General features: G+C 41.5%; 1 protein-coding gene across 1 annotated transcript in view; it reads left to right on the forward strand.

Annotated features, from left to right (window-relative positions):
* LOC311504166 (rho GTPase-activating protein 44-like) overlaps window positions 1-23,571 on the forward strand; it is a 75,759-nt gene that overhangs the window by 19,894 nt on the left and 32,294 nt on the right. The window contains exons 2-3 of the mRNA XM_084567163.1: window positions 20,589-20,628; window positions 21,239-21,358. Of these exons, the coding sequence (XP_084423289.1) occupies window positions 20,589-20,628; window positions 21,239-21,358 (160 nt within the window). The remainder of the gene's footprint in view (window positions 1-20,588; window positions 20,629-21,238; window positions 21,359-23,571) is intronic.

Genomic DNA, 23,571 nt, shown 5'->3' on the forward strand with positions numbered 1-23,571 from the left:
ACGTTGTCCTACTTAACTACTTTAAGGGAGGCTTTCTACTGTTATTGACGACTTGGCACATTGCCACTGCCGTAGTTTAAAATTTGCCTCCTCAGTGTTTCTGGTAGTTTCCTGCCTTGCATATTGACAAACTACGAAAATATGCAATCCAAAATGACCCTGAAGGCATCACCATGATAAGTCTTACTACTTCCTGAAATGATTCCTGGACTGCGTCTTTACGTCTCTGGGTCGCTGTCTCCAGACTGTCTCCGTATCCAGGCCGCCTGAAGGTAAATGAAGCAAGTGATGACTCACGCAGCCAGGCTTCCCCACTCCTCCTTACTCGCTTCATCTCGGTTTAAACGTCTCAGGGTGGATTTTCTGCAGCGTTTTCTGAGCCCCTGTCGGCCCACGCAGCTGACTGAGGCTGCCGTGAACACATATAATGGAAAATGTCATTTATGTAACGCTGTAAACAGCAATTAGTTCCAGCACTGTGGACAACAAAGGTTACTGCCCGCATTCGCCGCAGTTTTCCCTCCTCTCCTGCTTAAAAGCTAAAATTGGAGCTCACATTAGAGCACTTCACTTGATTCACATGCATGACTGAGGATATTAAACTGGTATTTACAGTATGTAGGAAAACAAGAGTGTCTGGACATGCCGCAGAAACGTCTTTCTGGTTTTCTTGTATTGCAGTTGGATATGTGCAACTGACAGTTCAGTGGAAGGTTACTGTCAGACATCGGGACTGCTTCATACTTTAATTATTTAAAAGAGCAGGAACATATTCAGAAAGTGTAGCTTGACTTGACGATCGGGGAGATAAAATGAGCGCTTCTTTCATTCTCACTGTACTCTCAATGATCACAAATTCCTTTGATTAAAGCACGGACTAAAGCTGTCGGAGTGTTTTCTGTTTTGACACGCTTACTTGTGCGTCTATGTCTCTGCAACAGTGTGGGAAGAGTTATTAGATGAAGCACCACAACAATTAAAGCCTTAATGCAGCGATTCCCAAATGGTCTTACAAGTAAATCTTGCTTGCGTTTCAGCCGTACAAGGACAAACATGAATAATTGGATGTTTTTGTTGGTTTAAGGGGGATCTTTTGTGGTTTGAGCTCTGTATGACAACTTTTCACCGCTAGCGTCACGACTGCACCGTCAGTTGACTTTCACCCTTTGTTTTCCATGGTCTAACGGCACCACAGGTTTCACATCCAAGATGAGCTGTAATACCTTTGGTGCCACACACGGAGAAAGAAACCATCACCATCAGCGTCTGAATGTTGATGAAATTCAGAGAGTTGTGGCGATGATATGAATAAAACTTGACCAAATTCACCATGCTGATTGTGGGCTCGGAGCATCCGGTGAGGCCAGATGGAGCCGCGACGGCAAGAAGAGCTAGGTCTGTCCATGCTCTTGGAAAAATGTTTGGAAATATGGAAAGATGGAGTCTAGAACGTCCACTAGAGACTGAATGTCAGCTACAAAAAGACAGGCGACGAGAGAATTGCTTGCACATTTCGTCAGAATAGCTGATGCATTTCCAGATTATAGAATCGTATTATTCGCACACCCTCAAGCCATCCCAGCATGCTACAGGTTGTAAACCAGCAACCTACTGATCAGTATCTTCAAAAAGAAGATGGAGTTTGCGTTACTGTTTTGTCAGCTAAGTATGAATAAAACAGAGCAGCACTTTTACCATTTATCTTCATTTATGCAGCACTTTCAAGTGAGCAGGCGACACAGTTGTGTGATGATAGATGGCTTCCTCTGGTTTGAAACACTTGTTCTCATATCCTCCTGCAGTGAAGCTCCCTGAAAGACTTGTAGCTGAGAAGAGCAGCATATGTTCCCTAATAACGTAGCAGGTGCTCTTCCTCGCGCATGCGGCGAAGCACGCTCTCCGTGGAGTGTTAGTCCTCGAAGTCTTCCTCCCGACGCCTCCACCCATCAGCTCTGCGCTTGTGCTGGATCGCAGAACGGTAGTTCCGTCTTACACCTCTGTCTTACACTGTTGCCGTGTTGAATAAAGAGAGCGTTTTAGTGGACACATGAGGGAGCAGGGTGTGCTGCCTGAGGGCCTCTCCTCTAAAGGCATCTGGTGCCCAGCTGCAGAGCCTTGCTGACGAAACCACAGCTGACATTTTGAAAACACAGAATGCGGCCAGTATACAGTATATGAAACGTGGCAACGGTGGGATCATGTCTGGTTTGGATCCGTGTTTGCGTCCCTTCCTTCTGCATCATCCACCCTTTCTGATTAGATCTGATGTTGCAGAAAATTGTTGAAGGGAGAGTATAATCCAGAAAAGCACACATCGTTTTTTAAGATACAACACACACTGCTGCCGTTTGAGTCTTTTGTCCTGATCAGCGGTGATAACGGCGATGAATATTTCACCGTCACTGAATGTGGGTCGCGGGGAGGAAGCGAGGCCTTGCGGGGAGCACCATAAATATCTCTCTCCCTGGTTTTAATGGTTGTGCTTTATTAGGGCTGTGTGTCTGTGCAGCTTCACGGTAACTGGTCCAAGGAAACCCAGAGGAGCTCAGAGGAGCCTGAGGCAAGGTGTCGCTTCTTCTGCAGAGAAATCTCTCCTTGTTTTTATGTCATTAGGCATTGTGGAGTTCCTTAAAATAAAAAAAAAAACAACAACTGCCTGTGTCGGTAAATTGCAGAGAGAGGAAAATGAGAGGTGAGGACTCATGCTGTTCTTCTATGTGTGTGTTCTGGTGTAAAAGGCTTCAGATGATTAAAAACACAAAGACACAGTTAGTGCCTTCAATAATCCTGCATGCTGAGAGCATGAAAAGTTTTAGTCACGGCTCTTTTTCTAAAGGTGAATCCAGGTGAAGCGCATGATGCCTGCAGGCTTTAACCGTTGATATAATTAGACTAAGATATGCCCATGAAGAAACACAAAAGTTTCTGGTTTGCTGCTAAATGGAAAAAGAAACAATCCAATTACAGAAGCTTCACAGTTACAGTCAGTGTCTGTGACCTGGGATCAGAGGCTAAGTGCAGAACATCTGGTATAGTTTGTTTTTGCAACTCAGCTTAGCACTCTGGGTGGTGCGTTGTGGAGACTCAAGGTGAAACTGGAACGTTGTTCCAAGCCTCATTAGAAAAAACATTATTCAGCAAAGTACTAAGAAATAATCCTCTGGGAAACGATACAAGGCAAAGGGTCCATGCTTGCCCTACCTGGAGTATGTTGCTGTAACGTCTAAGATTTATGGTAAATAATTGAGTAATATAACCGTCTTCCTCCTCCTCTTTAACTTTCTTCTTCTCCTCACACTCCTCTCTCTGCAGTTCTTCTGCTCCTGCTCTTACCTATTCCTCCCTTCTTCTCTTCCTCCTTGTTCTTCTTCTCCTCCAACTTCTCCTCTTTAAACTTTCTTAATCTCCTCCCCCTCCCAATGGTTCTTCTCCTTCATCCTCTTCCTTATTCCTCTCCATCTCTTCCTCCTTGTTCTTCTTCTCCTTTTCCTTCTTTATCTCATTCCACTTCTTCTCTCCTGTCTCCTCCCTTCTTCTTCTCCTTTTCAGCTTTTTTCTCTCCTCCAACTCCTCTCCATGGTTCTTCCTGTTCTTCTTGTCCTCTTTCCCCTACATCTCCTTATATTCGTCTCCTTCTCGTCATTCCCTGCTCCTTCTTCTTCTGCTCCCCTTTTTCCTCCTTGTTTTTCTTCTAGTCTTCCTTCTTCGTCCCCCACTTGTTCCTCCTCCTATCTTTTTCTCTTCCTCCCCTTGTTCTTGCTCTTGTTCTTCTTCTCACCCATCCTGGTTCTTCTTCTCCTTCGTCCTCTTTCCGCTACATCTCCTTGTTCTCATCTTCCTCCTATCTTCTACTGCAGCAGAACCACTTTGTCAGTGACTGATGTTTTTGGAGAAAACACTTACATCTGATCAGATCATTTTATTTAGTGTCCATGGAAACAGTTCATCTCTGATCAGAACGATTGTAATCAGGTTGACCATTTAAACATAGCTCTTGATGACATACCCAACTGAGGAAGTCTCAAACTCAACTGAACAGTGTGCAGTGAATATAGTGTATATTATTTTAAATAAAGAAAACATCTGTTACATATGCAAGAGAAGAGTTCCACCTGCTGCTTCCTGTTTGGGTTTCAAGGGTCATCATAAATCTTTCAATACCACTAGCAGCATATCTATGCATACATACAAGACAAATTACTTGTCATAGATGTCATGTAGCTATGTTATCTCCATCAAGAGGAAGTACAACCGCATTCCCCCCGCAGGAATGTTACCTGGTTGTCATCTCACCCGTCTGAGTGTACCTGTGCCTCGGCCTCGTAACTCAGGACACATGCTACCACAACATGCTGTCATTATAAGGCATCCCAAAGTAACTGAGGTGCACTCATTTTAGCGGCTGAACTGATTCAGTTTAGTTATTACTCAGAGATCGTGTCTCTTGTTGCAGTAATGGAAAGCGATTAACCTCCTCCTATGATAATTACTGTGGCAGAGCATATTTTACAGGAGTAATGACTGGTTTCAAGAAGCCTGTGGATTTAATATTTCAATTACCCCAATGTTTGTGAGTTACTTGACATGTGAGGATGATGAAGGACTATAGTGACACATGGCAGATACAAAAAATCCTTTACTTATTACCACTGTGTAAATACTCAATAAATAAGTACTGCACTCAAAATCTTAAAGGTATTAACAAAACAGTGCGCCTCAAACCTCGGCATGTCCACCCACACACAGATGTTTTCACTCCTTGGCTTTGTTGCATCTGTTACGGCGCAAAAACTAATCCCTCCTATTGGTACCTGAGATCAAGTCAGCCAGAATAACTAGAAACATCCACTGATTGTATGTAAACATGGTTGAACTGTCTGTGACGTCACCCATATGTTTCCTGAAGAGTGGTTTTTCGACTTCATCTTATCTGAATCTGCTTAGCTCCCAGCTAAAGGTCAAGATGTGTGTTTGTTCTGTTTTAAAGCTACCTCTTATGATCTCAGGTGCAAACATTTTTGATTATTATAGCTCAGAAATCTTTGATCGTCAATATATTTGCATATCTATTCTTGAAAAACCAACCTCACTGTCGTAAATCTATTGAGTCGTGTAAACTGGGGCTCGGGAAGCAGTGTGTGTTTGGCTGCATTATGCATGGGTGTGACCATCTCTGTTATGTGTACATTTAGAACACGGGGCCTGGTTCAGGGCTAGCAAAATATCTGCTGACAGAGATCCAGTGCTGCAATGAGAGTGGAGGAGTTCCCAAGGCAGCAATTAGCTGGATGAGGACATATCAGAGACTGCATGCTAAACATATTTTATACACATAGTGTGTTTGTGTGTGATACTCGGATCTATTTTGGCATCACTCATGGAGACGAGTGGAAAAATATGTAGGTTACAGCGAAACTGTATTGGTCCATGGTTAAATTCTTTAATGTGGGTGTTGGTTTCCACTTTGTCTTTTTAATCATGTGATGTATAGGGCTGTTGTTATTTTTTTAAGAGTTTTGTTTAGTTCATTGCTTTTTTCTGCTTCCTTTTACTTAAGAATTGTGAAGGCTGATTTATGAATCAAAGTTTGGACAGCTGTTTGGGTGCAAAGTCAAGATGTGTTGGATAGTATGCAGACCCATTCACAGAAAAAAGGCAATCTCAAAACTGCAGCCACTGTATCCATGTCTCGCTCCATTGTACCATCACTCTTGAAACTTGGGCTCATCCCCAACCTGGAGGGAACAATCCACCATTTTCCGGCAGAGCGCCAGGAGTAATCATCATGTATCAATCGTTTAAGTCTGTTTCAGTCAATATGACAGCGGGTCTGTGCAAAAGAAACATTTTTCTTAGTTTGGTCTGGTTAGACCTGAGGCCTTATCTCAGCCTCATCCAGCGTCTCTGGGATGAACTCACAATGAGCAGTAGCTGGACCTATGAGTGTTTAGGTGTCTATTAGCTGTACATTTGACCATAAACCATGTCTTTTTATTCTGCATACACTGAACTCGACTAGAACTGATGCACCTACATATACAATCAGCTGGCATTCAACACTAATGAGAATACAAACCGATGACTGAATGTGGCTTACCACTGTCCTAAAAATAAACAGTTTGCCCGGAAGCCATTCTTTACAACAGCGATTATCGTTGTCCCATTATGACGTGAAATTAGGCTCACTCTGGGTTCACTGTCACAAGATGCTGTTTCTCAGACCATTAATCTATCCTCGAGTCTCGTTGCTTCCAGTGTCTCTCGGTAATGTAGGCCGCACATGACTCTAAGGGATTTTATTACAGTAAATAAGACTTGTTGTTTCTCTGTGAATAGAAGAGCAGCAGAGTAGATGCAGTCTAATCTGCACTCATATTCTTAAGAGGATATCACTGTACATGTAGTGTCACAAGCACTTTTATACACTGTATAATTTAAGCAGGTTAATTATGTAAAAAATATTGATGAATAGTTAGAAATAAGCTAAAGAGACCATAATGTGTTTAGTACCAGACTGTAAACATGGAGGTCTATGGGGATTGACTCACTTTTGGAGCTAGCCTCTATGGCCATTGGAGGAACTGTAGCTTTCTTTTTTCTTTTTTTCTGTTTTCTTTTTAACAGTTTTTGTGTTGGCTTAATTTTTTTAAATAAGTACTTTGTTCCCAGGTTGGCAGCTGAATTGGGACAGCTCAAGTGCCGGCACAAATGAATACTGGCTTCTTCGGCCAAGTAAAGGTTGTGTTGTTTTGGGAAGGTCCAGGCAGAGAATAAAATAAGAAGTTTTTATTGCCATTGTCTGGTAAAAAAAACAATGAAGTTTAGAGTATGGACCACATATGATGACCTGAATTTCGGCAGGTTGCAGCCTCTCGTAGGCTACCCTACCCTTTCTTTCTGGAGCTTGTTGGTGCTGCATCCAACGTAAGAAAGAAACACCTTGCATGTCAACATTTGACAGGCTAATAATCCTTTCAGATTGTATTAAAAAGATGCTAGAATTATATAAATAAGTCAGTGATAAAAAAAACAACAACAGGTGTTTCTGTGAGACTCATTTATCGATAAAAGAAATAAAAAAGATTCAAAAAGCAGTTACAATGCAGTCTAAAATTTTTATTTTGGCCTAATTTGTTGTTTGCTCAGTAGATGACCTGAATTTGGGCAGGAGACGGAGCTGGGTCAGCGTCATTCTGGAGCTTCTGGTTATTTCTTCTCATCCTTTATGGAGACGAACCAACGCCTTGCCTGGGTTAGGGACAGGAAACATTTGTTGCCTTGTTGCCACGGTTTCACAAACACGCACAAAAAAACAAAACTAGCTCCAATGTGCAGATGTTCGTCCTGTAAAAAGTATTTTCTAAGCAGAGTCATTTAAAAGCCATCAATACGATTTCAACATCTGTAACAAGATGTCTGACGACTGATTGAGAACCATGAGCTGCCTTATTAAGTGTCCGTCTGTACTCTTAACACATTAGTCTGAGCAGTAAACAGCTGTTGGACTAATTAATATGGCGTGGCAGTGAAATGTGACATCAGTGGTGTAGTAACGTCTGGTTTCACGCCTGCTGTCTCCTCCCTGTTGTGGGAGTCTCACGTGTTTGCATTGGTGTCACTTCATTATTTATGTGTACATACAGTATGTTGTGTGTGAACATAACAAGACGGATGCATATGTTCAGTTAACAATGAACAGAGCTGCAGACTCATTGTGCTTTAGTCCTTACTCTGGCCTTCTGATGATTTGTGTTTAATTTGTTCTGTGGCTTTCTGATACACTGATCATAATTAGTCCAACTTAAGTGACTGTCCTTGTTCCAAGGAGGGGAAAAGAGGTCGTTTACCATCCAAGATGTCCTTAATTCACCGCCAGGAATCTTAGCTAAGACTCAGTTATTAGCAAAATATGAGTCTGGTAATGCTCATTTTGGATTTCATTATGTTTCAACTGTCTCTGCATCAACTGGATACTCCTCCAACCAATGTCCATCACCACATAGAGCCCCGCCCAAATGATTTGATTGGCTCAGCAGATATTTGCTGGAGCATGATCAGTTCCCAACGGAGAGACTCCAGATGATCTGGCTAGGAAAGTCTGTTTTGCAAAGTTGTATCTAATGAAGATTATATAGAGTGGAAAAGTATCAATGACTCGTAATGCATAACTTTCGCTTGCCTTTTTTTTATCTGTGAAGGTTCTCATGGTATATCCAAACAAAGGACAACCTGACTCGAGTTTCTTGACTACGTTTCATCCATTCTGTCGGCTCTAAAAGACTGGTGGAGAGTTTAGGTTTAACTAGGAACATCTGTGTGTGGTGACCATCAGAAACTCTCATGACTAGTGTCTCTTAAAGGCCAGATACTGCCTGTAGTTGGAGGAAATGAATACCAAAAGAACAACTCATCCATGTACAGAGACTCCAGTCTAAAGATGTGAATTGGGGGGGGCTTTTTGGGGACAGATGTTCAGACTATAAATTGATGGTGGATTATATCTCAGTCTACTTCCCCTGTTTAGAGAGGGAATTTAACTTTCTTTACTCCTCTTTCAAACCATCTTTCTTCTCTGGATAAATGTGGACATTGTTGTCCTCAAAGGAGTGTATTATTAAAACCTTAACATCAACAGTTCTTTAGAACTGAATAAGCTTCTTGGATTAAACATCCTCAGGAAACTCTACAAGTCTAGTTGTCCTTGCTTCAGCTTTTTTGAACATTTCCTACTTTCATTGCTATATCCTCTTCCTCAGAAGTTGCTAAAAGTTTTACAGGACATCCCCTCTTTTCAGATTTTCACCAGCTTAGAGCCATATGTGAGCTCAGCCTCTACATGGCTCACCAATGGCCTTGTTTAGATCAGTGCGAGATGTCGGCGAGAGGAAGTGATCTCATTCTGTAAATCACAGCTTGCGTCTTGCATGAAACTAGGACTGTGACACATAGTCTGTTGGTCCTGGATCAGAGCTGGCTGTCTGTCTGACTGACTGAACCGTCACTAGTGAATCTCTTCTTGAAAATGTCGCCCCGGCAAATGCGGCAGGACAAAGGCGAGAGGCTCCGATGTGAGCAGCGAAGCCTCGGCTGCGTGCCCGAGGTGGAACGGGGTCAACGGTATCCACGGCAACGGTGTAACCTTGCTTTTCTGAGAGCCAGCGGCAGAGACAGAGAGTCTGAAGATAGGAGAGGAGAGGGAGGGAGACATGCGCCGCGCCATCAGATTGCCGTCATTGTTAGCCGTCAGTGGGAGGAACAACAAAACATTTAAAACTGCAGTCCCTGTGTCAGTTTGCTGTCACAACTCCAGGGTCCTGCACCGCATTGTCTCGTCCCGTCTGACACCTGCTCCACTTATTTCACCGCGTCGGCAATGCCAGCAGGAAAATAAAGGCGTTCTTGTTTGCAAGAAATGTCTCACCCTTGGTGCGTTTTCTAACTTTGTGAGTGTTCCTCCTTCTCAGCCCTCTTCCCAGAGTTATTAGTCATTCTCTGTAAGTGTTGAGTATGATGAGAACTTGGCAGGAGAGAGGCCTCTTTGCTCAATCGATACCCCTGCAGAGTCCAACGGGCCGTCCTTAGCCCGGCTGCCAGAACGCTGTGTGTTTCCTCGGCTACGCTGAGCCGAGACGGTTGACAGCGAGTGACGAGAGACAAAAATGGCACAATTTTACGGAGATGTGAGGGTGGAGGAGGGAGATAAAAAGCAACGGAGGGAGGGAGGATGAAGGGACAGCCTCAGAGCGCCGATCTGCATGCCAAAATATGTGAGACCCTCGTACACCAGAACGTTGGCTGTGACCCAACTTCTGTTGGAGAGAAAGAAGACTGGGTGGAGGTGGTGGGGGAGACTGAGGGCTGGATAAACAAAACCTGTTTGTAGCCAGGACGAAGAACATCCACTTCACCAGATGTTCAGTTTTCGCAGGGAAAGCCCCGGCAGGATTTGTTAGCAGAGCAGCTAATTGTTCATTAGAGCTCCTGCAGATACAAATAACCTTTACATTTATGCAATGATTTCTTATTACAACTCTGCATGTACATGCAAAAAAACAAAGCTGAAACATCCAAGTAGCTTCTTCTGTTCTGTAAGACTGGTGAGGAGTTTAGGTTGAAATACCAGAAACATCAGAAACTTTCATGACTGTTTTGATTTTCCAAAACCACGTCCCTGTAGTGTCAATAGGAACCAAAATCACGTGACTAAACGAAATCGTCATTTAATACTACCAACTTGATTCGACACCTACAAAAAAAATCTCTAAACTAAAGCCGTGGCGTCCACTCAGAGGAAGGCTGCGCCGAAAACACAAAACACAGAACACTGAGTTTAAAAGAAGAGAAATGTTTCTTGAAGACGGCGTCAAGGAGAAAAATATTCCAGAGAGGGTTGCAGAGTTTATGGCGTTGGATGACCAGAACATTTCTGGAGTAGAGAACACAGGTTTTCTGGAGTCAAGGTAGGAGCTACCCTCTCTACACTACATTAACTCTGACAGCTCTGTTTATTGGACTGAATCCAGTTGTATCTAGGAGAATACAAGAAAGATAAGAAAAGCCTTTATGACTCACCAGAGGAGGACATTAAGTTTACTAAAGACAGGATCGGGACTTGGATCGGCTGATACTCAGGTCATGGTATACTCTTAATCGGGACATCACTTGATCGGGACATCCCTAGTATATACCACAGCACTATCAATATACAGAATAGATGCTGCACAGCCAGATAAAATAGAAACAGACACCTCGATACACTGACAAAAGAACTAAGAAGTCCCCTCAGGAATTTTTGTGTGTGAGGGGGAAAGAGGAAGCTGCTGGAACGCCACCATTCAGATGTCCCGTCAGTGAATCTAAGGTCGATGTCCTCAGCCTGTGTATTTCAACATCTTTCAGTGTCTCTGGTATCATCAGTCTTGTTCCTGCCAGCTGTGTAAAGCCGTGAAAATAAAGCCACCGGGTCGGCTCGCATGTCGACGCGAGTTTGGCTCGTTATTGTAAATTTGTAGCAAGAATGACTGCAACCAGCTGTTAGCGTCAAGTGTTGATATCTGTTGCGGTCCTTATTTAAAACATTTGTATTTGTAGTAAATCATTTTGTGATATTATTTTATGGGTTTCAGTCATAATTTTCCACTATATTGTGTTTATTTTTTTATTACATTTTAACTGAGTTATTACCAGCTGTAAAGAGCTGGCTTTGCTCTACTAAAAAGTTTGATTCGAAAATATTATCTTATTAAAGGCACATCTGTCGATTTACAAGTACAGAGCTAAAATCCTTAATCGGTTTAGAAAATAAAGTAAAAGCTAAACATAATTTTATTATTAAATTGTTTTTAGCTTTTAGGAAATAGTGACAAGCATTGTTTATTATTATTATTATTTTTTTGTCATTTTCTGGTACCTTCTATAAAAAGCCAATCATTTAAAAAGTAATGTAATACTTAATTCTCAGAGCACTCATCCTTACCATTCTTTTACAATACGCTGGCATGAATATATTTTTAGCTGTACTGAAATATTGATGGCGTCAATGCATTAAAGTTTCAGTCTGCGCTGTACAACTGCCTGAACAGTTCCCATTAAAAAAAAAAACAAAAAAAAACATTTAAATCGTATCTCGAATAACCATCAGGTATGAAGGGTGGAGGGGAGGACACGTCCAGCACAGTTCTCAGAGTCCTACTTTAGTCCACCTCACAGTCGTGACTACTCTGTGGGCTTTTTTGTGTTTTGAGTTTCCTAATATAAAGGTGACCCTATATCTTTTATATCTGGAGGTTGTTGCAACCAAAGAATGAAATATCTTGCAGACATTGCTTGGCTTAGTAAAAAGCATCTAAAATGTAATTTTTGAGGTTAGAAACTATTTAAATTGTCCTAATAATATCCTACAATTGAGTTAGTCAGTGATAAAAGAGTTATTTCTATGAGAATGCATCATTTATCAATAATGGAAAGATTGCAATAATTTGTCATTTGCTGAGTGGAATATATAGAAATGAACATGTAATATTTCCTGCATGCAATGTATTGAATTGATAATACAAGATAAGATTTTATTGATCCCCATGGGAAATTCAGTTGTTACAGTGGCAAGGCAAGAGAAAAATAAAGTTAGATAAAAAGTAGAATTAGGGAAGAAAAAATATATATAATAGTGAAATATATTGAAGGGTACAAATAATATTTTGAAGTAGTTTAAAAATACTTGTTGACATTCATGAATATCATGAAAGATCCAATAAGAGTATTGCTATTAAAAACATATGTTGCACATAAATTACAGGATATATAAGTAAAATACCTGATATATATATTTTGCACTTGAGAAAAGACCAGAACCACACAGAATGAAATGATAAAATAATAAATAAGTACAACAGGTTTATTCCTTAATGAACAGGCACATTATAAATATTTGCATATCCACATGCTATTTATTAGGCTTTTTGCTCTTTCACCTCTAAAACAGGACATGTATTCTTGTTACAAACTCTCCAAGCAGTCATTTCCCACCTCATAAGAAATGTCCCGAGCTATTTTAAAGCTAAAAACATTCAGTTCCACGAGGTGGAAAACTGAATCTCTGTGGAGGCTTTAAAGAAGTGCACAACCTCCTGTGGTTGATTTTTATTTTTTAGGCTTTGTAGGCTCTGTTTTGTTGCCTTGTCAGTGGCGAGGGCCAACAGGGCCGAGGCACTCCTGGTGAATCTGGAATGAGTCAGGCCATTTCATTGTATGGGGCTGAGAAAAGCTGGAGGGATTTACTTGTCCTCAAGAAAAAAATAGCAGAGTCTCTGGAGAGCTGGACCTGGGCGCTCGAAACGTTTGGCTGTGAGCAGCATTTTGATGGGTTGGGCTATTTGGAGCAGGTTTATCCCTCTGTTGTGTATCGTTATCTTCGATTGTGTGGCGGCTAATTACTATGCAACAGGGTGAATCGAGGTGATGCTAGGCTGAATGTTGTCAAGTGTCTAAATGTTGGAGCTAGCTTGAGAGTTAGCTTGCTAACTGTTAACTGCCAACAGGCAGTGATGTTCTCATTCCTTACAGCTGATGTAACCTCTTTAAAGGCAAACATTTTGTGTACATGGCTTCCCACGTTGTATCCACAATCTCATAAGTTCAACTTGAAGGACGTGTTAATTAGTCACATACATATTTGGACTTGAAAGAGCCATGCTAGCTGTTTCCCTTTGCTTCTAGTCGTCTAAACACTGGAAGTGGACAAATATACTACTTTTTGCAAATGTATTTCATTATTTTTATCACAACAAACCAGATCAATGACAAATACTGTCCACAATATGTTTTTCCAGGAGTCTCCCTTGCAACCTATCCAGTTACTTAATCTGGTGGTAACTCAGCTCAGATCGGCAATAAATATGGATAACTTTGTTTATGTCTTAAGAAGCATCTGGCAGGGTTTTCAAAATGACCTGTTCCTTTATCCATTTCTGCTTTTTTGATTTTTTTTTTTTGTACTTGCTTCCTTCTTCTTCTGCTTCTTTTGCATTTTTTTCCACATACTTCAGATTCTGCTTGCTTTCCACAGTGTTACCGCTGATTTAATCACTTCCTGACTTCCCAAACTATGGGCTGGGCTGAGGTCATAAAAACACGACGTGTGTGCATTAATCATGTGTTAAAATAATTAACGGTGTTAGAAGGACTTTGCATTAATGTGTTATTAACACTGTTATTTTAACAGCCCTAATTAAAATGAGTACATAACATTAAGTTCTTGTCTGCAGTTTGCTTGTTTTCCACTGCAGTTTATTCAGAATTAAAAGCACAGTCAGGACCAGCAAACAGTCAGAGGATCACATGCAGCATCTTAAAGGCGACTCAATCTGAAACATCTGGGTCATTTTTTTTATATTCAGTTTGGATCAAATAACTCAAAATACAAGCATCTATAAATAAAATATGGTTGAAAAAATAAGTTTTTATTGCTTCCATCTGCAGCAACGGAGGATCTCTGACAGCTTTATCATTCACCCACACAGGCACATATTTGCACATGTGCTGGCACTGTATTCACAGATTTACATTTTTGTGCAATTTCCGTTCACCAAGAGCTCATTTAAAGGCTTCCCTTCCCGATCGTTTTCTTATTCCACCCTCACTCCACAGCCGCTGAGTGGATGACCTTGAAGCCGAGAGAAGATGCCTGCATGAGTGTGTGATGCAGATAAAGATGCAGATCTCATCTCGGGTGGTTCTGCTGCTGTTGTGACAAACGATAGCTCGACCGCCGGCACCGCAGCTCGGGCTCCCGTCAGAGTAATGACTCCACTTTACTCCCTTCATCTTCCTCCACTACCGCCTTTGATCCATCCGCTCGCTCTGTCGCCGAAACACCTGCTGCCATAGCAACGCCCAAACCCACCCCCACCCCCACCCTGACTTAACAGCAGAGAGAAGCATGCTGGGTAATATGCACCTTCACCTGGAACGTTTCTCCTGAGGGACTTTTCTGTCCTTGAGCCATTTTTCCCCTCGATTTTCCCGCCTGAGGTCGACTGAATAAAATATTCAGCACAAAAGACCTTCAAATATAAGCCGTATATAGAGCAAGACACATATTGCATAATGTAGTCAAAGTGCATTATATCCCACTGGCTTAGTCATGCTGCAAGATACACCACAGTATTTCTCTTCTCTTCTTCTGGGTTAAAGGACTAGTCTGCAGATATAGAAAGCATCTATTAAATGCCCCCTTTAAATCTCATCTCCTTCAGCTGCAGCCAAAAAAGAAAGAAACATGACGGATTACAGCAGTGGCAGTGAATCCTAATCTGCAGCACTGAGTCTCACCTGTCACCACTCGGCTTGTTCTGTCTATTAAAACAGCAGCAGTGGTTGTGAAGCTGCTTTCATGCAGCTGCAGTTCCAGCAAAGATGGACACTTTTCACGATATAATTGTAAGATGGATATATCAGTAATCATGTTCATTCATTATATAGTTAGATTTTGTATATAGTTATCTTGCACGCTTGTATATGTCAGTAAAAGTGTATATTTACTGTCTTTATTTCTACACACATTTCAAAGTGCATCACAAAAATCTGCAGTTTTAAAACTAGGCACACAAGACAAAACACAAAAATGTTGTTATTAATTAAAATTTCAATTAAAACTCAAATAAAACCAGGAAAGTTCACCGATTAAAGTATATTTTAAGTGGCGATTTAAGGCAGCTCTCAGTTGACCCGATTTCCTCAGGCAGGTCATGTCACAGCCGTGCGGCCCTAACCGCGAACGCCTTGTCCCCTTTTAATTTTCAGCCCCTGGAACGTCCAATAGAGACAAACTGTCAGCTGCAAAGAGATGGATGGCGAGTAAATGAGTGAATCGGTTTTACGCGGTTTCTATCAGTCTAACATTGTTCCGCAAAGAAGCTCAGCTGCAGCTTTTAAAGCGTAGGGAAGGGAATGTTTAAAGTTTTGTCTTCATCCTCCCTTTTTTTTTTTTTTTAATCTCTCAAGAGATTTTTTTGTGAAATCCCCTTTTTCCACACATCTGCTGTCTCCTTCTAGCTCAGAATTGTTCATCACCTCTCACAGCCTCCTCATCCTCCTCCTCCTCTCCTTCTTCTCTGTGCCAGTGGGAATCCCGGTTGTGACGACAGAAGCTGATGCTGCAGTAAAGCACAGACTGTGCTGCTGCTGCTGAGCCTTTGATTCGGGATGCTGGAGCGCCCTTCAATTAACAAAAAGCTGCAGCAAGAAAGGAGAACAGTCTGACAAGTCAGAGCGAGGCACGACTGAGGCGAGAAAGATGATAAATAGAATACAAAGCTAGACGGCTTCTTTTTTTTTCCCTCTCTCTTCTAAGAAGTTATTTCATCATCCTGAGCGTTTCCAAAATATAAACCATGTGTTTCTCGGCCTCTCCCTTCCTCAGCTGTGACCCCTCTTCGTGTTGCGTTACGAGGACCAAATCCCCCGAGTGGAAACGTCAGCACCACATGAACAGCTGACCTTCTTTTCTCCTTACTTATAGTCAGAGACTAACATGAGGGGATGTTGGCAGCACACATGTTTTCACAGGAAAGAAACAGTTGTCAGGCTTAGGAGAAACAAAACCTTTAGTTGGAGATATTAATTGCTCAAAAGAGCATTAGAACCGGTTTTATTACTATTTTTATCTTGTGTAAACACAGAATTAAAAACTGTAAGATTTGAGGAAGAAACATCTGCATAGAAAGTGTAATTCAGTCCATTTCAGAGAGAAAGCCAGCGTCACATTAACGCATCCAGAAGCACTGCAGGTCCAATATTCTGCAGCTATGGCTTTAATATACAGTTAATAATACATCCATTTCCCTCAGGGAGGTGTGTGGTCAAAGTATTATCGAATCCTGCCTTCTGCTGGTAATTGAGAACATGACAGCTCAGGATATGTGAATAATCTTCTGTCCATGCAGACGTTGTTATGGTCTATGATGCAGGTACATGTGCACATATAATACACAGGGGCTTGTACGGTCAAGACAGAGTTGGCGAGCATTCTGCAAATTCTTATCTCCTTGATGGAGAAATTCTCTGTGACAGCCGACAGCGGTTTGTTTTTCTTGTGTTAGGCTTCGTCTTTATTGCACCACGGCTGAAAAGAGACGAGCTGTGTGTGTGTCTGTGTATTCAAACAAAACAGCTGTCACGGAGGAAAGAAATTGCGAAATACTCCTTTGCATTATGGGTATATTTAGATTGCTTGTGTGCATGAATCGGTGTGTCTGAGCACCACCGGACCTTCCACTCGACTAATTGCTAACTCGCTTGTCAGTGTGTCTGTTTGCGCGTTGATCATTATGGCGTGGTTTAATTCACAGAGACGATAAAACTTGCTTACAGTTCCTTGTTGTCGGAGGGGAAATGAATCCAGGCGGAGCAGCTGGGCTGGCAATGATTTACTGGGAAACGCTGGATTTGTACACAGTGTGTCAGAAATGAATTGGGTTAAGTCAATATACAGAGACAAAGCCACGGTGACTGTGCTAACAGAAACAGTGACGATCAGAGCTGCACAGTGCACACAGTCCTATAACGCTCTAGACTGAATCCTCCAGTCCGTCTCATGATGTTTTACACATGCAGATGGCTTGAAAGGTTTGTGGTCTGATTAGTTTTGGACGATGACAGATGAAATGCTGGTGATATGATCACAGAGTTAAATAAACCTCATTGAATCACTGACACACAAATGCTTACTGAACTAAACCAGGAAAACGATGATCTTTGCCGAGCTAAGCAGCAGCCTTACATTTAACAGGTAGACAATTAGTACACCGATGCTGTCAAGCCTGGAGCTCAGGAGGTATTTTATTCTACCCCAAAATAGATTTTGGGTTTTTTTTCTGCTGTGTTACCTTAAATGAGCACTCAAATAGCTGCATTAGCTGAGAGCTGGAGTGGAAAAGAACAAGAAAGCAAATGAGGGAGCTTCATGCTGAGGCCTCACAGCAGAACAGACTCCAGCTGAGGAGACAGAAAGAGAGGAGCTTTCCTTTTGTCCTCGCGCGTCCAACTGTTTCATTTCAGCCAGATCAATAATCATCCAGGCGAGGCGGAGAGCCAAAGGGTGTGAGCAAGGTCTGAATCTTTTGTCTCATATCTCATATAGTGTGTGTGTGTGTACGGTTGGGCAGTGCATTGTTTTGGTATTTCAAGTTTTTGAAACCAGAAACAAAATCTGGAAAAACAAATGTTATTGTTCTTTATTCTGCAGTTTAAAACGAAAAAGAGAAAGTGAACACTAGAGTTAAATTTCTTTCTTCTTACGAGATTTAAAAAGTAAAAGTGCAACAAGGCACAAACAAACAAACAAGAAAAACAGCTATATTTTGCTTCAGTGAAACAGGAAGTAACCTACATCTCATAGGCGTGGATCATTCCGACAACTTGGGGCATGTTCAGCATAAAATCTTTAGATGTTTTTTGCGGGAAAAACCTGGTACTTCTCTATATTCAGAAGACAAACACTCAGAGATAAATTCAGATGACATACCTTGTGTCATAAAGTCTAAAAATACATCTGAATATTGTTCAGTCATGTCCTCTGTGTGTTTCGTAGAAAGCTTAAAAACCACTGACTGCTCTAAAGAACTTTAGTTTTTGCTTTTTAAATTGCAAACCAGACAAACTCTTATTTGGAATCTAAAACCAAACTTGAAATACCAAAAAGTGCACAGACCGGCAAGCATAATGATAAAATCTAGACATTTCTTTGCAGCACAACATGTTGACTAGAAAAATAACAGAAAAGGTGATGAGAGAAAAAGTGAAAGGACCAGATTGTCAGGTCTCATTCTTCAGGCCGTCCTTCCCCTCCCTCTCTCTCCCTCCCTCATTCACTCTCTTACACTCTTCCCCCTCACTCCGCTTCCCCCCTTCTCCGGCTGGTTAGTGTCGCCGGACTCCTGCATGAAGCCAGGCGCTCTCCCTCCCGTTAGCAGGGGGGATGTGGAAGAGAAAGCTGCAGATCAGCAGGACTAGAGCCTCACGCAGGAACAGCACGGCTCCGTAAGTCCACTCAGACTCAGCAGGCTGCCTTCGCTGACACTTTTATTGGACTAAATGGGGGTAAAAACGGTTTGTGGCAGGTTTCAGTGAGAGGGAGTGGGCTGTCTGTGCTGTTCAGGAAGTCAGGTAAGGTAGACTTGCAGGAAATAACTGTTGCATATTTCAGATTCTCGCTGATCTGATCTCTGATCACGTAGTCGCCCTGAATTTAGACCCACGTAGAACTTTATCTACCTGTCGAAGAAGAAGTTCACCTCAGGTTATTCACCTCATCTGTTCTCAGTCATCCAGGTCGTAGTATATTCAAAAACCTAGGGTAGCTGGACTGGTGGAGAGCTGGGGTTTAAATACGAGCATCAGTGGGTGTTGCCCACTGGAGAAATGCGTCTCTAGGGTCTGTTAATGACCAGTTATTTACCTGTGATTGCAAAACCTTCCTCCAATCACAGGTGAGTTTTAAAAAAGAAGTTATTTGTTTGTAACAGTTGCGGGAGCTACCGAGAAATGATTGAGCCTCTACATGTCGCTCTAGAGGGCATGGACATGTTGATCCAGGTGTGTTGTTAATACCACAGTAAACACTTTTCATCTCAACCTGATAATACACACTGTTGTATAAGAGGTGTCTAAAGGTCACTTTATGAAAGGAACTTGAAGGATTAGGGGATTGAAATTGGAAGAAATTATGTCCAGTTGACAAATACTGCATGGTCTTTTGTAGCTCAACGGTTCTGCATCGCATCAGAACGATAAATTGCTGCAATGTTTTCTAAAGGCCACCGACACTCCGGGCAACATTTTTCTCCAGATTATATGTCGTACTTTTTTATTAACCTCTTGTTCCTCGCCGCTTCACATGGCGTAACATCCACACTGGTTTAGGTCAAGCTGCCCCAAGCTTATGTCAATTGATCGCCGAGGGCAGAGTAAATCGCTTAAACTTCTCCGTTTCTGTATACTCGCTTTAAGGTCTGGATGTGTGTGGTTGTCGATATCCATGTTGTGGTTTTTACATTTGAAGCTTCTTATCTATCATGAACACATATAGCAGTTTATGATCGCTCCATCCTGTGTATACTGTCCTGCTGTTGTATTTTAGATTATTTACCAGCACCATCAATCGATTACAGTATTTAATCTCAGTTAATTGCATGAATGTCCATAGTTAACGCGTGATTAGTTGTGAATTGAGCGGCTGTGGTTCACTGGGTACAGCGGGTTGTCCATGTCCGGTGCATGGACCTCATGTCACAGCTATCCTTGAGCAAGACACTCGAGCCTGAGTTGCTCTTGAGCGTTTTGAGTACTAACAGATAAATAGAAAATCGAGCACCATTTACAAAATGAATTGCACTATAAAAAAAATAATAATAATAATAATAAATTGGTATTAAATGAAGCTTAAAGTGATCATTTTCAAGTTTTAAATCCTCTCCAGCATCAGCAGGGGAGTGGACAAATTTTCCAACACTCATATACTACAAATACTGTCCGGAATATTCTCCAGAATAACCTCAAACATACTGAATGCTTAAAAAAGGTCCTGCGTCTTCGTGGTTAACTATGCAACATGTCTGTGTCAGCTCTGCGATTGGGCTGCAAGTGGCGTTTGAGACTGGACGTACTCTGATTCATGGCTTTGAATCTGAACTTTTTCTTTGCGTCTGCTTCATCCGCAACATTTCTGACGCCTCGCTTCCTGATTTCCCAAACTACAGTCAGGCCGAGGGTCGAATCCCAGAATATCCTTGCGTTAATTGCTCCAGATATCACCAAGTGTCATTCAAGTTCTATTTTCTGTCACATTTCCAGCTTGAGATTTTGTAATTATACCACATCGGCTTGAGGCGTGTGATGCTGTTGAAATAAAAACATTCCTCTTATATAATTAGCTCTGGGCAACTGCACTGAACTTCAGCTAAATGATGTCATTACACTGACAGAGAGCTATGTGTGTGTGTGTAGCCAAGTTCCCACGATAACAAATGATGTAATTCTAGCATTTCCCTCGCCAAACTAACAGCCTCTTCTCTGTCTTCTTTTTCTTCCAGGGCTGAAAAAACAGAAGTATTAAGCGAAGACCTGCTGCAGGTACTAATGCGTCCCCATCGAGTGTGTGTGTTTGTGTGTTTGTGTCTTTCCTCCTCAACGTCTCCCTGACGTTCGCTGCTTCTCACAGGAAGAATCATTACTCCTGCAAAGTATTCAGTGTGCATAAAATTACTTTTTCAAATGGCTTTCTGAACTGCCTTCAGGCAACATTAACAGTGCTGAAATTGAACCTCTTTTCCCGGGACAAAAGGCTGAACGTCCCCTCTGATTGATTTGGGTTGCAGCCTTATAATTGATCTGATTAATGATGCTCTCGGAGGCAGCGACATCGGTTCCACTGAGTTGGTTTCATAATGAAATGAGAGGCATTTAAGTAGAGCAGGTAATGGCCTTGTGTGCGTTTCACCAGCTGAGAACGACTCTGTTTATGTGGCAGTATTTTTAAAGGCAAACAGCTCTGACAGAAACCTGCAGAGGTTTCTTTTTTTTTTAATTCAAATTCTGTCTTAGCTCCAGGCGTTGAGGACCTGCATGTGCATGTCAGTAACAGATGACTTGAGCGTTTGATACAGTATGTTGGTGAAGAATTCACCATGTGTGGGTCTCACTGAGGCTTGACCTTTTCTTCGTTTCCGTCTGTTTGCTTCAGGTGGAGAAACGTCTGGAGCTGGTCAAGCAGGTTTCCCACAGCACACACAAGAAGCTGACCGCCTGTCTGCAGGGCCAGCAGGGCGTGGACGTGGACAAGAAGTCTGTCAGGTCACCCTCGGTGAGAGACCACACTGCAAAACAAGTAGCCAGGATCGGTTTTGTTGTGTTTCTTACAGGGCGGATATCACAGAGTGACCTAATCTGCAGAAACGCTTAAATGAGTTGAATTTTAACTCCACACAATCAGACTTAAGAGCTGCAGCTTGGACCAATCCAAGCCTTTACAGTCTGTGTCGCCACGATGCGTACTTACATGTCTGGGGATGTGCATGTCATTTAACAGTATATATAAGTAATGCACAAATAAAAATTGAGCTTCACTGCTCTGCACAAACTACACATAGAAATTACTCTAAATTTGAATCATTGTCGATGGCTGAATATTTTCTTTTTATTTCCTTATTTCTTTTTATTTATTCATTTGAAGTGCTACTTACATGAATTGATGACGAATGCACTGACATTATCCACTCATAAAGTTTTCAGCGAAAAATACAGAAGCAGAGCAAGTCACACTTTCTTTTTCCATCAATTCCACGTATTTTTCTGCTAAGCACTTCTTAACCTTGTGCACCGTCTGCACAGTGAAGGTTGTATTGTGTCTTGTATTCTCTCACAGATAAATAAATGAAGTGGTTTAGGCCTGTACATTTAATGATACAAGAGTCTGCTTCAATATAAACCATCAACTATGTCTCTGTGATGTTTATATTGGAAGTATTAACTGGTAATACCTGGAAATAGGCTGACGGGCAGAGAGGGGTTAAACTACATGAACGGTGTCTCTGTTAGAAACCAACCAAACCCGCTCCATTACTTGCTTACTCTGTTCTCTGGGTCAATTCTCAACTTGAAAAGACTTTTAGTTTCGTTGCTCTTAGCTCCCGCAGTGATTTATGACGCATCATGTAAATCCACTGTGTGGTTGCCTCAGGGCATTTGAGGAACACGTTCAGTATGTTTTATGTATGTCTTAGACTCAGTATAACTCAGCAGCTACAGGCTTTATTTGGAAAAAAAAAAAGTTTGTGCCATATTAGAGGTAACGCTTCTTTTACCGAAGGGATGTAAGAATCAGTTTCTGTGTGAGTCATATGTGGGTCAGTCAGAGCAAATAAAGAGGGAACCCAGCATAGATTTAACAATACTGCACACTTTTAGAGGGAATATCTGTTGATGTAGCACAAAACCTCTAGAAAGCCATAGCACGACATCTTACCGTTACCTGTATCAGGACTGATGCTAAAAAAAAACAAAGTTCTGGAAAATGTACCAGGATTATCCTTTAAAAAAATTATTGCACTGGTATGGAAAAATATTCACAGGCTCAGATCTACTAGTGGATAAGGAAGATGTTGGAGAGCATAACTAACTTTTTAAAGTTAAAATGTTTTTCAAGGCCTTTCACTACCTTGACTTCACTGAGAAGTAATGTACTGAATGATTTGGACAATGCAATTCCATATGGGAATAAGATTTTTTATTTATTTTTTATTTTTTGATAATTATCTGGTGTAGGTTACTCATATTGCAGTAAATATACATTATTATTTTGCACTGATTAACGACAGAAGAAGCACCGTTGTTCTTCCCAGTGCCCAAAATACATTTTGGGCAAAAAACAGAAAAGGTTTGAACTTGAAAATTTAATTCATGTCTCATTTTGACTGATAAAATAAAGCTTGTTAGCTAAATAGTTTGTTACCGGCTCATCCTTGCCCATGAAACGTATAGTACACACAGGCAATATAAAAGAAACCACTAAGAGAAGACTCGATATAGATTCATCTGAGTGTTTAGTATGTAGTACTACGTTTTCAACAAACATTGATATTTATTGAGAACATCTTTTTAAAGGTCAGTGTTGCATCTTTGGTCGTTGACATCTTGGCAGTCCCTGACTCCTCCTAACTCCCAGCTAATTCAGCTAGCTAGAAACCTGTGAGGACACCCAGCTGTGACTCAGCCTTAAATGTGCATACCTTTAATCCTTGATATAATCATAACAGGTGAGTTATATAGAAATTCTCCCATGAAGGAAGTAAGTAGCTGAACCTAAATGCATAGTGTACAAGGATAATCATTACCAAGACTATTATTGGGACAAAAGCAAATTTAAGGTCAAAAAATTTAGTTTCACTGAGAAAGAAGCTTCTAAAGGATCAGAAGGTCAAGACCAAAAAAACAGCTGTGGTTTTTGTGGACCTATGCCTTCAGCTTCTCTCTTTAAACACCTACCAAATCTCAATCGACACCGTCGTGCACATATGA

The sequence above is a fragment of the Chelon labrosus genome, assembly GCF_963514085.1.
Source record: "Chelon labrosus genome assembly, chromosome: 19".
Lineage (NCBI taxonomy): Eukaryota > Metazoa > Chordata > Actinopteri > Mugiliformes > Mugilidae > Chelon > Chelon labrosus.